Source organism: Emys orbicularis, chromosome 24, assembly GCF_028017835.1.
Source record: "Emys orbicularis isolate rEmyOrb1 chromosome 24, rEmyOrb1.hap1, whole genome shotgun sequence".
NCBI classification, from domain to species: domain Eukaryota; kingdom Metazoa; phylum Chordata; order Testudines; family Emydidae; genus Emys; species Emys orbicularis.
This window is the reverse complement of record NC_088706.1, coordinates 514,207-528,965: the sequence shown is the minus strand read 5'-3', so window position 1 is coordinate 528,965 and position 14,759 is coordinate 514,207. Positions and strand designations below refer to the sequence as shown.

The 14,759-nt window shown below is 51.8% G+C and overlaps 1 protein-coding gene across 1 annotated transcript in view; it reads right to left on the bottom strand.

Moving 5' to 3' along the window:
* The window catches only part of LOC135894000 (excitatory amino acid transporter 1-like), a 55,811-nt gene extending 42,827 nt beyond the window's left edge, over nucleotides 1-12,984 (bottom strand). Inside the window, exon 1 of the mRNA XM_065421967.1 lies at nucleotides 12,907-12,984. Coding sequence (XP_065278039.1) covers nucleotides 12,907-12,914 — 8 coding nt within the window. The 5' untranslated portion in view covers nucleotides 12,915-12,984. The remainder of the gene's footprint in view (nucleotides 1-12,906) is intronic.
* Between the last annotated feature and the right edge of the window lie 1,775 nt (nucleotides 12,985-14,759).

The window sequence follows — 14,759 nt, the reverse complement described above, 5'->3', positions numbered from 1 at the left end:
TATCCTATCCCTACCCTCCAGCGTGACTCCCCAGGTCATTCTCTTCTTTAAGTTTTGTCTAATGGAGAGTCAGTCCTGCCTAGAATATCAGGCAAGCCTACTAAAGAACCAGAGAGGCAAACGGCCACTCCAGGTCAGAGCCCCACACAGCCGGGGGGGAGGGATAGCTCAGTGGTTTGAGCATTGGCCTGCTAAACCCAGGGTTGTGAGTTCAATCCTTGAGGGGGCCACTTAGGGATCTGGGGCAAAATCAGTACTTGGTCCTGCTAGTGAAGGCAGGGGGCTGGACTCGATGACCTTTCAAGGTCCCTTCCAGTTCTAGGAGATAGGATATATCTCCAATCCTGCAGAAATGATGAGCTGCATGCCATTCCAGGGGGTGCCCCTACAACAGCCCCACCCATTGCTTCCCTCCTCTCCCAGGCTACCTTGGCAGTTATCCCCCCATTTGTGTGATGAAGTAATAAAGAATGCATGAATTTGAAACAACACTGACTTTATTGCCTCTGCAAGCAGAGATCAAAGGGGGGAGGGGAGGGCGGTTGGCTTACAGCGAAGTCGAGTGAATCACCATTCTGCACTTGCTCAGCCTATAGCTGAAAATGGGACTCTGTGATAAGCACAGGCAGGACTGAATCTCCATTTGTGTGTGGGCCTTTGGTTGACACTGGTAAAATACAAAAGGTCCCAGGATATGTATGTTGGGGGACAGTTCTAAACGGCAGCTTTATTTTTTTATTTGCAGCAAAATGTAGCGGTCTAAGTATCTGATTGTGAGCCCTGGGAGCAAGGGGTAGGCTGGGGTAGGTGCGACCGTGCGGTGCTGCCGACTGGGAGAGCAGCCTGAGGCAGAAGCCTCCAGCTGGCATGATATTCCAGGCAGGACTGAATCTCCATTACACAAAACTTAAAGAAGAGAATGACCTGGAGTCATTCCCTTTTTTGTCCAGACGGCCCCGACCGACCTCACCGAGGCCAGCCAGGAGCATCTATGTCTGCCCAGGCGCCCCCGACCGACCTCACCGAGGCCAGCCAGGAGCACCCATGTCTGCCCAGGCGCCCCCGACCGACCTCACTGAGGCCAGCCAGGAGCACCTACGGGACGACGGTGACGGTTACCAGTCATACTGCACCGTCTGCTGTCTGCAAGGCAAGGCAAGGGGATGCTGCCGTGTAGCGCTGCAGCACCGCGTCTGCCAGCAGCATCCAGTAGACATACGGTGACAGTGAAAAAAGGCGAAAAACTATTTTTTTCCCTTTGCTTTCACGGGGGGGGGCTGACGACATATACCCTGAACCACCTGCGACAATGTTTTTGACCCTTCAGGCATTGGGAGCTCAACCCAGAATTCAAATGGTTTTCGGAGAGTGCAGGAACTGTGGGATAGCTACAGTCATCAGTCGCCCCTCCCTCCGTGAGCGTCCATTTGATTCTTTGGCTTTCTGGTACGCTTGTCTCAGCTCCTTAAATTTCACGCAACACTGTGTTGTGTCCCTGTTGTGGCCTCTGTTCATCATGGCCTTGGAGATTTTTTCAAATGTTTTGGCATTTCGTCTTTTGGAACGGAGCTCTGATAGAACAGATTCATCTCCCCATACAGAGATCAGATTCAGTATCTCCCGTACGGTCCATGCTGGAGCTCTTTTTTGATTCTGGCTGTGCTGATGAGCTCTGCATGGTCACCTGTGCTGATCAGCGCTTCACGCTGGGCAAACAGGAAATGAAATTCAAAAGTTCGCGGTGCTTTTCCTGTCTACCTGGACAGTGCATCCAAGTTCAGATTGCTGTCCAGAGCGGTCACAATGGTGCACTGTGGGATAGCTCCTGGAGGCCAATACCGTCGAATTGCGGCCACACTAACCCTAATTTGAAATGGCAATGTTGATTTCGGTGCTACTCCCCTCGTCGGGGAGGAGTACAGAAATCGATTTTAAGAGCCCTTTATGTCGAAGTAAATGGCTTCATTGTGTGGACGGGTGCAGGGTTAATTCGATTTAACGCTGCTAAATTCAAACTAAACTCATAGTGTAGACCAGGCCACAGAGTGGGAAAGTTGTGATTTTTTTCTCTGTTAACTGTAAATTGTATTTCAATTGCACAGCTTTCAAACAGCACGTCTGAAACATCTTCATTGCTTCTTCCAGGTTGTATTTTCACTGGCACACCTGGAGTCCTTTCTTGTCTTTACAGATCTGAAGGTCAAAAGCATCTCTTTCTCTCTCTCGAGGCAAATAATGGGCCTAATTCTGCTCTCAGTTACACCAGTGAAAACATGGAGCAAATCCAGAACAGTCAATGGAGTAAACTTTGATTTACACCAGTGTGACTGAGAGTGCAAGCTCATCCTTTGACTTTATAAAGTTTCATGATTCCCTGAAGGCAACAGTGAGTGAGTGAGTGAGAGTTTGTGTGTTGTTGGACTGGGAATGAGTGTGTGCTTTTTTAATTTAAATTTAAATTTGTATTGTTTTGTGAGTGTGTATGTGTCTGTGTGTGAATTTGTGTTTGACAGTGTGTGTGTGTGAATATGTGTATATGAGCATGTGTGATTGCAAAGTGTGTATGTGTGAGTGTGCACACACAATTACACTATTATCCCTGAAAAGAGTCTGATGGATGGAAAAGGTGAAATTTTATCTATGTCCAAAATGGCAAATTTACCCCAAATGAGAGAATTTCTGTTATCATGTGGGTCAGTTGCTGACCTCTTCCACAACCCAGCCTCTCATTCCCCCTCATCGGTGCTGCTGTTGTGTGAGGTTATGTTCCTTGCTACTTGGGAAAATTGGAACAATTGCACTTTTTAATTAGTCCTCAATCAGTCTCATTTTAAAGCTCCTCTGGCTCCCCAAATGCAAGCTCCTTCTTGTAATGCTGGGAAGCGCTGAGTCCCAGATCAGATTTTATAGGCAAGGCTACGGTTGCCCGACATTCCCCATTATAAGACCCTGTTTTCAGCTGCATATACCTTTGTCAAACTTGAATCATTTGGGATGAAATTTGATATGCCAAGTGTCTACCTCAGGCTGAATTTTTGGGAAAATGTCAGCCAAATGCTGCCACCATTTCCAAGAACAAGGTTAGTGAAAATATGTTGTTTTCTCCATGTTAAAAAATTCTGGAGACCTTTTCTTTAAGAAGTCTAAGGCTCCAATGCTTTGGAGATAATAGATAGATAATAAGAGAGAAAATATCATATTGCTTCTATATAAATGGTGTGCCTACATCTTGAATACTGCGTGCAGCTGTGGTCGCCCCATCTCAAAAAAGATATATTGGAATTGGAAAAGGTTCAGAAAAGGGCAACAAAAATGATGAGGGGTATGGAACGGCTGCCATATGAGGAGAGATTAATAAGACTGGGACTTTTCAGCTTGGAAAAGAGATGACTAAAGGGGGGATATGATAGAGGTCTATAAAATCATGACTGGTGTGGAGAAAGTAAATAAGGAAGTGTTATATACTCCTTCTGATAACACAAGAGCTAGGGGTCACCAAATGAAATTAATAGGCAGCAGGTTTAAAACAAACAAAAGGAAATATTTCTTCACACAACACAGAGTCAACCTGTGGAACTCCTTGCCAGGGGATGTTGTGAAGGCCAAGATTATAACGATTCAAAAAAGAACTTGATAAGTTCATGGAGGATAGGTACATCAATGGCTATTAGCCAGGATAGGCAGAGATGGTGTCCCTAGCCTGTTTGCCAGAAGCTGTGAATGGGCGACAGGGGATGGATCGCTTGATGATTACTTGTTCTGCCTCTGGGGCACCTGGCATTGGCCACTGTCGGAAGACAGGACACTGGGCTAGATTGACCTTTGGTCTGACCCAGTACGGCCGTTCTTATGGAGCAGGGACTTAACATTTGGCACAAGGATGCCATTGTGTCAGGAACGTGCCTTTTGCCATCCCCATGAAAATCTGTCAAAATTTTTGCCAAGTTACAAGCCTTTGAAAAATTTCAGTTCACACATGCTCAGTAGAGGCTGGCTAGAGCTTTGCAGTTAAATCCCCTGAAGATTTCATCCATACAGAACATGCTCCAGACTGAGGCTGAACAGGACTTTTCCTGCAATTGCAGCTCTTGGTTGCTGTGGGCTGGGGCTGGTTCCGGGTCTGTGCACAGGAACTGAAAACAGGGAACCTATTTCTCCTGTGCTCTCAATGATCCCCTTGCTGGGCCCAGGCAACATGGCTGAGGAAGCTACCTGATTCAAATGCAGCGGGGATAAGAGCTGGACCTCTGGGGCAAGGGATAGTGAAGGGGGTGGGTTGAGGCAAGGAGCTTGTGGGTGGAGGGAAAGTGGGACTGGAGGCTGGTGGAGAGGAGAGGAAAATTAGGACTGGGAGTTGGTGGAGACTGGGACTGGCTAGACAAGGAGACTGGGACTACAAACCAGTGGGGGCAAAGCAGATAGAGGGAGGCGAGACAGATCTGATGAAGAGTCAGGGTGTGAGGGGAGAACTGGGTCCAGCTGGGCAAAGAGATGGGGACAAAAAGTTGGGGCGGGGGGACGAAACTGAGATTGGACAGGGAGCTCAGAGAGGGAGACTGGGACTCGGCGCCATTGGGGTTGGGAAATGTGGACAGGATGGGGAGTGACTGCAGGCCAGGAGACAGAAAGAAACAGATCAGAGGAAGAGCTGAGAGGCAGAAACTGGGACTGTATGGGAAAGGAAATTGGGACTGGATGAAAAGCCTGAGGAGTGGAGAGTGGTGACTAGAATGGGACCGAGATGAGCAGCCAGGGTGGGGAAGTGAGAGAACTAGGACAAGGACAGGTTAGAGGGGATGGGGCAGAAGGGGTCAAGCTTGGGGGGGAAGGGGCAGAAGAGTCTGTGCCCACAAAAGCACATGTCCCTCCAGAGCCTGGAATGGAACCCAAGATCCCTGAGTCTCATTGTCCTCTGCTGCCAGCAAATCGCTGTGAAACCCACTGGCAAAGGGTCCCATCCCCCTCGAGTGCTGGGCCATATAGAGGATGACAACCTAGCACTGCAACCAGTTACTCCATTAGCTCAAGTCACAGAGGTCTGTGTGGTGGATCTAAAGGTTCCAACCATGCTAATGACCCATGTGGTCATAAGACTATAGCCCACTCTACCTTGAATGACCCCTTATAATATGTGCTAACTACTTATGCTAAACAATCTGTTCCACATTGCATTTAGCTGTGACTCTGGGCGTAACTTTCCCAGACCTGAAGAAGAGCTCTGGGTGGCTTGAAAGCTTGTGTCTCTCACCAACAGAAGCTGGTCCAATAAAAGATATTACCTCACCCACCTTGTCTCTCTAATATTCTGGGACTGCCACAGGTACATCTACACTGCATGTAACTTCACTATACTAGATCCAAGCAAAGTTTCTCACCACATGTTTCAGAAGATTATGGACCAAACTCTCAGGTCAGAACCCCTCCCACAGAGTCCAACAAATGCTTCCTTTGTTTCGTCAGGGTGAATACAATGGGCAGTGAGAGAGAGGGGGGTGCCTTGGGGTGTTTGTCCCTCCTTTTTATAGCTTCCCCTCCTGAAAAACATCTGGTCTACACCAGTGTTTTTCAATCCGTGGGTCATGACCCAGTACTGGGTCACAGCATGTCAGGCACTGGGTCACCTTGCTCTGGTCAGCACCGCTGACCAGGCCATTAAAAGTCCTATCGGCGGTGCTGCCCAGCTAAGGCTAGTGCCTATCTGTTCTGACTCCACGCTGCGCCCTGGAAGTGGCCAGCAGCGGGTCTGGCTTCTAGGCAGGGGGGCCACAGGGCTCTGCATGTTGCCCCCGCCCCAAGCACCACCTCCGCATTCCCATTGGCCAGGAGCCAGCGAATGGGAGCTGGGGTGCGGTGCCTACAGGCGAGAGTCACGTGCCTCTGTCTAGGAGTGGGACCCGCTGCTGGCTGCTTCTGGGGCGCAGCTTGGTCTGTGGTGCCAGGACAGGCAGGAAGCCTGCCTCTGCACCCCAGCTGCACCGCTGACCAGGAGCCGCCAGAGGTAAGCCCGCACCCCAACCCCATGCCCCAAACCCCTGCCCCAGCCTCAGCCCCTACAAATCCGGAACCCCTTCCTGCACCCCAAACCCCTCATCCCCAGCACCACCCCAGAGCCTACCCACCCAGCCCAGAGCCCTGACCCTCTCCTGCACCCCAATCCCCTGAGCCCTGAGCCCCCCCAACCCAGAACCCCTTCCTGCACCTCAAACCCCTCATCCCTGGCCCCAGCCCACACCCCAACCCTCTGCCCCAGTCCTGAGCCCCTCCTACATCCCAAACCCTTCATCCCCAGCTCCGTTGTGTCATGGGCATCAACAATTTTCTTCAACTGGGTCCCCAGAAAAAAAGTTTGAAAACCACTGATCTACACCACACGGTTAGGTCGGCGCACAGCAGCTTACCTGGACCTAGCTCTGGAATTGGCTTCACTTAAATTTGGCTCTCGCTGACGTAAGTGCCTCACTACCCTGACTTAATAACACCACCTCCCCGAGCAGCGTAAAGTCAGGGCCAATGTAATTAGTTAACGCAGTGTCAGTGTAGACACTGCGTTACTGACATCGACAGTTACTGGTTTCCAGGAGCTGTCCCACAATGCCCCACGTGACCACTCTGGTCACTGCTGGGAACTCCGCTGCCCAGGGGTCAGGTGGACAGGAAGCCGTCCCTCCCCTTTAAAGCTCTGTGAATTTTTGAAGTTTCTTTTCCTGGTTGCCTGGCTTGGTGAGCACACCTAGCAGCTCTCCATTGTTGAGTGTAATTGCCCAGCTGACCATGCCAGCTGCACACTCCAGACGCACTCCTGCCTGGAGTACACAGGAGGTGTTGGATCTCCTGGGCCAGTGGGGAGAAGAGGCTGGGCAGGCACAGCTCCAATCTTGCCATAGAAATATGAATATCTATAAGCAGATTGCTCAGAGGATGCAGGAGAAGGGCTACCACAGGACCAGCAGAAGAGCCGTGTGAAATCCAAGTAGCTGTGGCAGACGTACCAGAAGGCCAGGGAGGCCGACAATGGCTCTGGCAGCCCTCCCTAGAAGCCTTCAGGAGAGGATTGCAGAGTGTCTACCTCTGTTTGTTGTGCAACAACCTCTTCTCATATGAGTCAACCAATGAAAAGTTGACACTGTTATTTCCAGGGCTGCCTGGGGGGGCAAGTGGGGCAATTTGCCCCAGGCCCAGGGGCCCGCAGGGGCCCCCACAAGAATATAGTATTCTATAGTATTGCAACTTTTTTTTATGGAAGGGGCCCCCGAAATTGCTTTGCCCCAGGCCCCCTGAATCCTCTGGGCGGCCCTGGTTATTTCATTAGCTTGGGGATGGGCTGAGTGCCATCTTTAAACCAGAGCTATTGTTGCACTCCCTTGCCTTGTGGTATCCCTGGTGAAGACTGCAGCTGCTCCTTGTCATACCCCTTTGTCTGTCACCCCTGCACAAGCTGCTCACAGATGTCCATGTTTCTATGGCTGGTCTGTATCAGTGCTTGCACAGCTGCTTCTCCCACCGGCCCGGGAGATCCAATACTTCTTGTCTACTGCTGGCAGAAACATGTCTAGCACGTGGAGCCAGCATGGTCGGCTGGGCAATTGCACACAACAAGGATGAGCTGTTAGGTGAGTTTGCCAAGGTGGGCAATCAGGAAAAGGCATTTCAAAATACACAGAGGGTTTTAAAAGAGTGTGGTGGGGTCAGGGGCGGCGAGTTGTATTGGCCCGTGGTGCCCGGGTTCCAGCAATATTCAGGGCCCTGGGGCCTGGCTCCACCAATGTTTGGGGACGGGTCTCTCCTCCGGCCCCACCTGCCGCCCCCACGCGCCTCCCCCGAGTGTCCCCCGGCCTCACTTGCTGCCCCCGCGCACCTCCCCCGGCCCCGGAGCCTGCAGCTCTACGCTGACTCTGCTCTGCGGGCTCCTGGCATCAACTGCTGCCACAGGGTCCTAGTGCCCCCCTTCCGATAGTGGCAGGGCAGGCTGCCCTTACCCTGCCTCGGACTCTTCCCTTTTCTGGCGGGACCCTCCACCAGCACAGGGGGTCCCCCTGCCTGCAGTTACCACTCCTGCCCCACGCTGGGCAAGGGGCAGCCCCATCCCCCACCCCCAGCGAGGCTACAGTGAGGGGCAGCAGCAGGGGAGGAGGTGCACATGTGATGGAAGCCCCCCCCAGCACCCACCACAGGGGAGGCAAGGGGGCTTCCTAGACCTGAGAGTGGCCCTAGGAGCACGTGCAGTGACAGTGGTGGGGGTGAGTGTGCTGCCGGAGGGAGAGGGGGGCCCCTCCCCCAGAGCTCACTGCTGCCGGCAGGGAGAGGGCTGGGGAGAGTCCTCCTCTCTGGTCCCAGCCCTGGGGCAGCCTGCCTGCATCCCAAACTCATCCCCAGCCCTGCCCCACCCCAGAGCCCGCACCCCCAGCCAGATCCCTCACCCCCCTGCACCCCAACCCTCTGCCCTAGCCCTGAGCCTCTCCAATGCCCCAAACCCCTCATCCCCAGCCAGAGCCCTCATCCCCCCGCAACCTAACCCTCTGCCCCAGCTCTGAGCCCCCTCCCACACCCCAAACCCCTCATCCCCAGCCCCACCCCACAGCCCTCACCCCTGCACCCCCTCCCATCCCCAAACTCCCTCCCAGAACCTGCACCCCCTCCCCCTTCCCACACACCCCCTCCCGCCCCCAAACTCCATCCCAGAGCCTGCACCCCTCACCCCATCCTACACCCCCACCCCCAGCCCAGAGCCTGCACCCAAACTCCGTCCCAGAGCCTGCACCCCTAACCCCCTCCTGCACACCCACCCCCTGCCCCAGCCGGGAGCCTGCACCCCCACCCCCTTACCCTCTCCTGCCCCCAAACTCCCTCCCACAGCCTGCACCCCAGCCCTCCGCACTCCCTCCCAGAGCCTGCACCCCTCACCCCCTCCTGCACCCCCACCCCTTGCCCCAGCCCGGAGCACCCAGAACCCAAACTCCATCCCAGAGCCCAACCTCTCACCCCTTCTGCACCCAAATTCCCTCCCAGAGCCTGCACCCCTCCTGCACCCTAATCCCCAGCCCAGATCCTGCACCCCAGACCTCCTCCCCCCACCCAAACTCCCTCCCAGAGCCTTAGGCAGGTTCTGGGCACCACCACCATTTCTACAAACCTGCCACCCCTGGGTGGGGTGGAGGTGGCTTCCAGACTCTGTGAGCGCTGGGCAGTGGAGTTTACAACTGTGACCAGAGTGGTCACTGACGCAGGGAGTGGGACAGCTGCCGGAGGACTGTTAGGGTCAACACAGGTCATGCAGTGTCTACACTCGCACTGCATCAACCTCAGTAAGTCAGGCATGGCTCATCGCTGTTCAGGAAGGTGGTTTTACTGCGTGGCTGTATGTGACGTTGTTGACATGAACTGGGACCGTATAGATCATTGTTGCAACCAAAGTCTTGTAGTGGCACCTAATCTGGTATAAAGGGGGTCAAATAGGGTGTCTAAGACAAGGTTATGGTTGGCTGGTTATGATTATACTCTCTGTATGTGTGTATCATTTTTGTAGTTGAAGTTATGAATATTGGCTCTATATGGTCTGTATTTCAAACTTATGCTATGCTTCTGGGTGACACTCCAGACAACTTGGTGTCAGCTCTGCCTAGCCGGCTTGATGGCCCATTAAGGACCATCAGCTATACAATTGACCCATTGAGAGAAGGCAGATACACCTTGTAACCAGCAAAGTATGCAGGGACTTGCCCATGGGACTCCAGACTCCATTTTGCTGTAATTTTCCACAGTAAGGACAAAGAGGTGTTCTTACACCTGGAAAAGACTATAAAAGGCTGATGCCTCGTCTCCATCTTGTCTTCAATCCTGCTCCTTACCTCTGGAGGGACTTTGCTACAAATGGAAGCTCTACACAAAGGACTGATGACCCATCCCAGCTGGGGATGTACTCCAGAGACTTAATTTGAACCTGCAGTTTATTCTATCTCTGCTACAAGCCTGAACCAAGAACTGTGCCATTACTGTATGTAATTGATTCCATTTAACCAATTCTATCTCTCATCTATCTTTTTTTCCTTTTATGAATAAACCTTTAGATTTTAGATTCTAAAGGATTGGCAACAGCGTGATTTGTGGGTAAGATCTGATTTGTAAATTGACCTGGGTCTGGGGCTTGGTCCTCTGGGATCGAGAGAACCTCTTTTCTTTTACTGGGGTCTTGGTTTTCATAACCATTTGTCCCCATAACGAGTGGCACTGGTGGTGATACTGGGAAACTGGAATGTCTAAGGGAATTGCTTGTGTGACTTATGGTTAGCCAGTGGGGTAAAACCAAAGTCTTCTCTGTTTGGCTGGTTTGGTTTGCCTGGGTGTGCGTAGAAACCCCAGCCTTGGGCTATAACTGCCCAGCTTTAAGCAATTTGTCCTGAATTGGCACTCTCCGTTGGGTCCCGCCAGAACCGCATCGGTACACTGTAACAGGGCGCTTATTTTGGCCAGAGACAAATCTGAGCATAGACCCATGCACAGAAGATGGTTCTTGTGCCATTTTATTGAACTCCCAATCAGGGTAAATTTGTAGGCCCAATTATCATACCACCACCCACGCAGAAACTTTCAACCTCAAGGAAGACAGCCATAAAAGGATCACTCCCCCTTCCACTCCCACCCACACCCAGAATCCCAACTGTTCACACCTCTTCATATCAAGCAGAACAGCTTGTTCAGACTTATGTATCAGCTCCCACCAGTTCTACGTTCAGGCTGATTAGTGCTGAGTGCTGCCTGCCAGGTGGCTGGGCAGTGCTGGTAGCCAAGAGAACTGGTTGACGTTTGGGGCTGTGCTTTGGGTGAGTTGTTCCCACTTACATTAGGGATGAAAGAGAGTGTCTGAGTCCCTGCCTGATTAAAGAACACTGGTATTCTGCATGGTTGGCCCTGCTCTATTGCCTCTGGGTTTGCTCCAGGGGAAGCCCATCACATACCATAGGCCATTGCTGGACCGTATAATAAAAGCCTGGCTGAATGAGACTTGGCTGATGCAAGCCCTCTGATCTGAGCAGAGAGGTGGTATATTGGATACAGATGGGATTACTTGGTGGTGGGATTACTTGGTTCACCAGCTCCTTGAGCAGTGTGGGTAAATCCTGGTGTCACAGCTCAGGGCAACTGCACCAGAATTCCCCCTCTACTGTCCAGCAAGGCCACCCACTCTGGGCTTCCCGCTCCCCAGCCATTGGCTCTCCTGCCTTCATCTCTTTCTCTTCTGACCAGGGTATTTCCAGGCTGCACAGTCCCCTGACTATACTGTGAAAGACAGGCAGTCTAGGCAGGCTTCTTTTGCCTTCTCTTCAGAGACAGTATGCAGTGTAATTGCCACAGGGCTAAGGTACTACCCAGCTCTTCCTAAGCAAGCATATTTTATTTTGAAGGTAAAAGCATCACAGAGAAAATATATTAAAACAGTAAAAGAACTGACACACATGCTAATAAACTTACCAGAGATCCCCACCCCCAAGCTTCAGCCTGGGCTCTGGCTGGTAAACAGTCCTTCCAGCCACACCCAGAGGTATTCCTGTTGTTTCAAGTTCCTATTTCACCCCTTTGGCCCTGAACAGGAACACCCATGAGTAAGAGAGTCACTCGTTACTCCGGCTGGCTCTTTGAAGAGTGTGAATAGGTAATCAACCAGTCTTTGTTCAAAGTGCAGTTTTAAAAGGATGAATTTGAGGTGGATCATTTGCATACCCCTCACCCCAAGTATTGCCTGGGAAATCCACTTCCCACATATTGTTCCAAAACGTCCTTTGAAGTTCCTAATATCTCCTAGAGAGTGCATCAATCCTGCCTTCCCCTTAAAGAAGTTCTATACAATCCCACAAGAGTACACAAACATTTGCATTTCAATACAATACGTAAACTTAATTCCATAAGGTTTAGCCAGGATATTGTCATCTCTCTCACACCTGGGTCATAGAACAATAGCTCATTTCCTGTAATAAGAAGTACTACTATGTAACAGAATGGCTAGTGTGTCTTTATGCCCCCTGTTGGATGGGACCAGACCTGCTCACCTGTGCACTATAGGCCCTACGCTGCTCACAGCTAGCAGAGATTCTCTCTTAGCTGAAGTGGCAGGGGGCTGAGCTTTTGGAACAGAAGGGCCTGAGTTTTATCTGCACTGTCACCATGAGGTGTACCATGGCTGCTGTGTGTAGAACAGCCATGATACAAAGTCTGTGCTAACCCCATTTTGTAACAGTTATTTGAACCACCACTGGGGGGCATTTGGGGCGCACATGGAGCTACATTGCAACCTCCTAAGGATTCTGGCTCAGACCTGCCTCCAGCCTTTGCTTTGGGCCTTACAGAGGCAGAGTATTTTACTGTAACTTTGTCTTTATCTAAACCTACAGGGCAAAATTCATCCTCGGGGTAACTCTGCTGACCTCTAGCCTGAGGAAAAGGCCTGGTGTATGTAACAGTGAAGAAATCAATCAGATGCTATAGAAAGTACTCCCAAATCCTATCGCTTGTAGGCTTTCAGCACCATCCCAGAGAATGCCTAGGGAGGGACATAATTCTCTGGTTCTGTAGGAAGGTGTTACAGTGTGACTGGCTCCCTTAAGAGGGAGTAGGGTCCAGTGCACCTGGGATTGATTAACTTCCTCCCAACAGAGCTTAAGACAGGACACCTGGGCCTTATATATGGTGATGTGACAGATTTCTGTTACCAATCTGCCTGAGGCGTCAGGTGATCAGGCTGAGGCCACAGGATCGGTGCGGGAGGGCATGAAGGAGCACACCAAGTGTCTAAGTATTAAAGCTTTATTAATAAAATAATAAAATAACAGCAGAGAGTGTTGGGACTGCTCCCACGTTACTCAAAGGAAGCAAGAAAGTGTTAGTACCCCAGCCCTAACCCACTTTCATACTCACACACGCATGACCCGAGGCTGGCCAAGCCTGGGTGTAACGGAAGAAGAAGAGGGGGAGGGGTGGACAGGAGTTCTTGCCCCGTGCACAGGTCGTCCAGGATCCGCTGCGATCTCCTCCTTGCTTTGGCTCTCGGGAGGGTTTTAAGTCCTGGGTTCCTTTGGGGGTGTTTTCGTCCAGGGCCCTCTGTTCCTGGTGCTCTTTGTACCAGTCCAAACCAGCTCGCTGTGGCCTCCTCAGCTTCCCAAAACACCCCGGCTCCAGAGACTTTGTTTTCCGCCCTATTGGCCTTCGCCGTCTCATTCGCTCTCACTGTTCTCACTGCTATCTCTGCAGCCCTGCTCAACTTCATTCTCCTCTTCTCACAGCTGGGCAGCTGCAGATTTTTGGTCGCACCCATGACCTTGGACCGGGGCCAGCATCTTATCTTCACACGGAGCTAGCTGAAGTGTCGAGTTAACCCGTTCTCTGTTCTTTTTCTCCTTCCCCCTCTTGGCCTCTCGCTCCATGCAAGGGAATCTTCCATTCCACACTTACACCTTTGACCTCCCCCGCCCCCAAAATGCCTTGCAATGCTTACAACCGCATTAGCAACATACAATGCTGATCTGCCTCCCCATGGGACCCCCTGAGGGAGGGAGTCCTTGGGCCTGTGACAGTGAGAGAGGGAGACAGTGGCTGAGTCAGTAGGGAAAAGGAATAGAGCAGAGCTGCCCGAGAAGGCAAAATCAGAAGAGGGAGCAATAGGAGCAGCAGAAGGTAGCTGGCACCATTGGGAAGAACAAAAACTGAAGGAAGTGTTGGTGAGGCCTTGTCAGAGCTGGAGAACCCTGCTGAATTGTAGGAGCTTATGCAGAGGCCCCTAGGATCCAGAGGAAGAACCTGCCTGGTTCAGGGCAGCTGAGCCTGAGGAAAGAGGGTTGATGCTAGCGGGTGGATCCAGAAGCACGGATAGGACTTTGGGGCAGGGAGCCTAGGGGAGTGGAACATCACAAGAAGCCCCCTTGCAGTAAGGGCTGCAGGCAGCTGAGCCCAGAACCAGGGGTTGGTCTTGGAGGGATGCTCCTACTCAGGGGCAGGGAGGCCTTGGGTGTGGAATGCTGTGGGGAGCTCTCTCGCAGGAGACCGGACTTGGGTTGAGGGAAGGGAGCCTGTTCATGTGGCTACCCAGGGAGGCTTGTGCTGTCAACCACAGGAGCCTGTGGTGTCAATGGGAAAGGGGCCTGGAAGGTCAGGGCTGTGGGAATGGATCGGTCTCTGTCCAGCAGGCTGTGTGGGGAGAAGGGCTCCGTTGCACCTGCCAGCGCTCACCCCTGGGTGCTTGAGCAGGTTAACTCCAAACGAGATATTCTCAGTGATGTGTCAGAGAATCAGGTACAGTCATGGGGAAATGATTCAGACCTATCTCCTTTCATAGAGTATCTTGTGCCAAAAGCTGTTACTCCAGCTGTCAGTGACCCCCTTCCCCCTTCTAGGGAAGAGCCAGGGAGGAAGCACCGTAACTCTGCTCCAAAGGCTGGAGACAGAATCCTGCTCGCTGCATACACTCAAAAGGAACCAAACTAAAGGGACCCAACTGCTCTTTCCTCTGGTCTCAGCCCAGCCACGAAGGCTGACTTTGCTATTGCAGAAATAACTTCACCACGGCTGCATTTCGACACTACCTATCGTCCCTTTCCAAGATGCAACCACTTCATTGTCTTGGCATTTATTGTAAGTCCAAGTGAGCTACACCAATGTTCCAAGGTAGCAAAGAATATCATCATTAATTCAAATGTGTCTATGCACTGTATGATGTCCTCTACATAAGCTAAATCACGGTAAATCACCGGCAACCCACCTGTTCCACAGTGCTA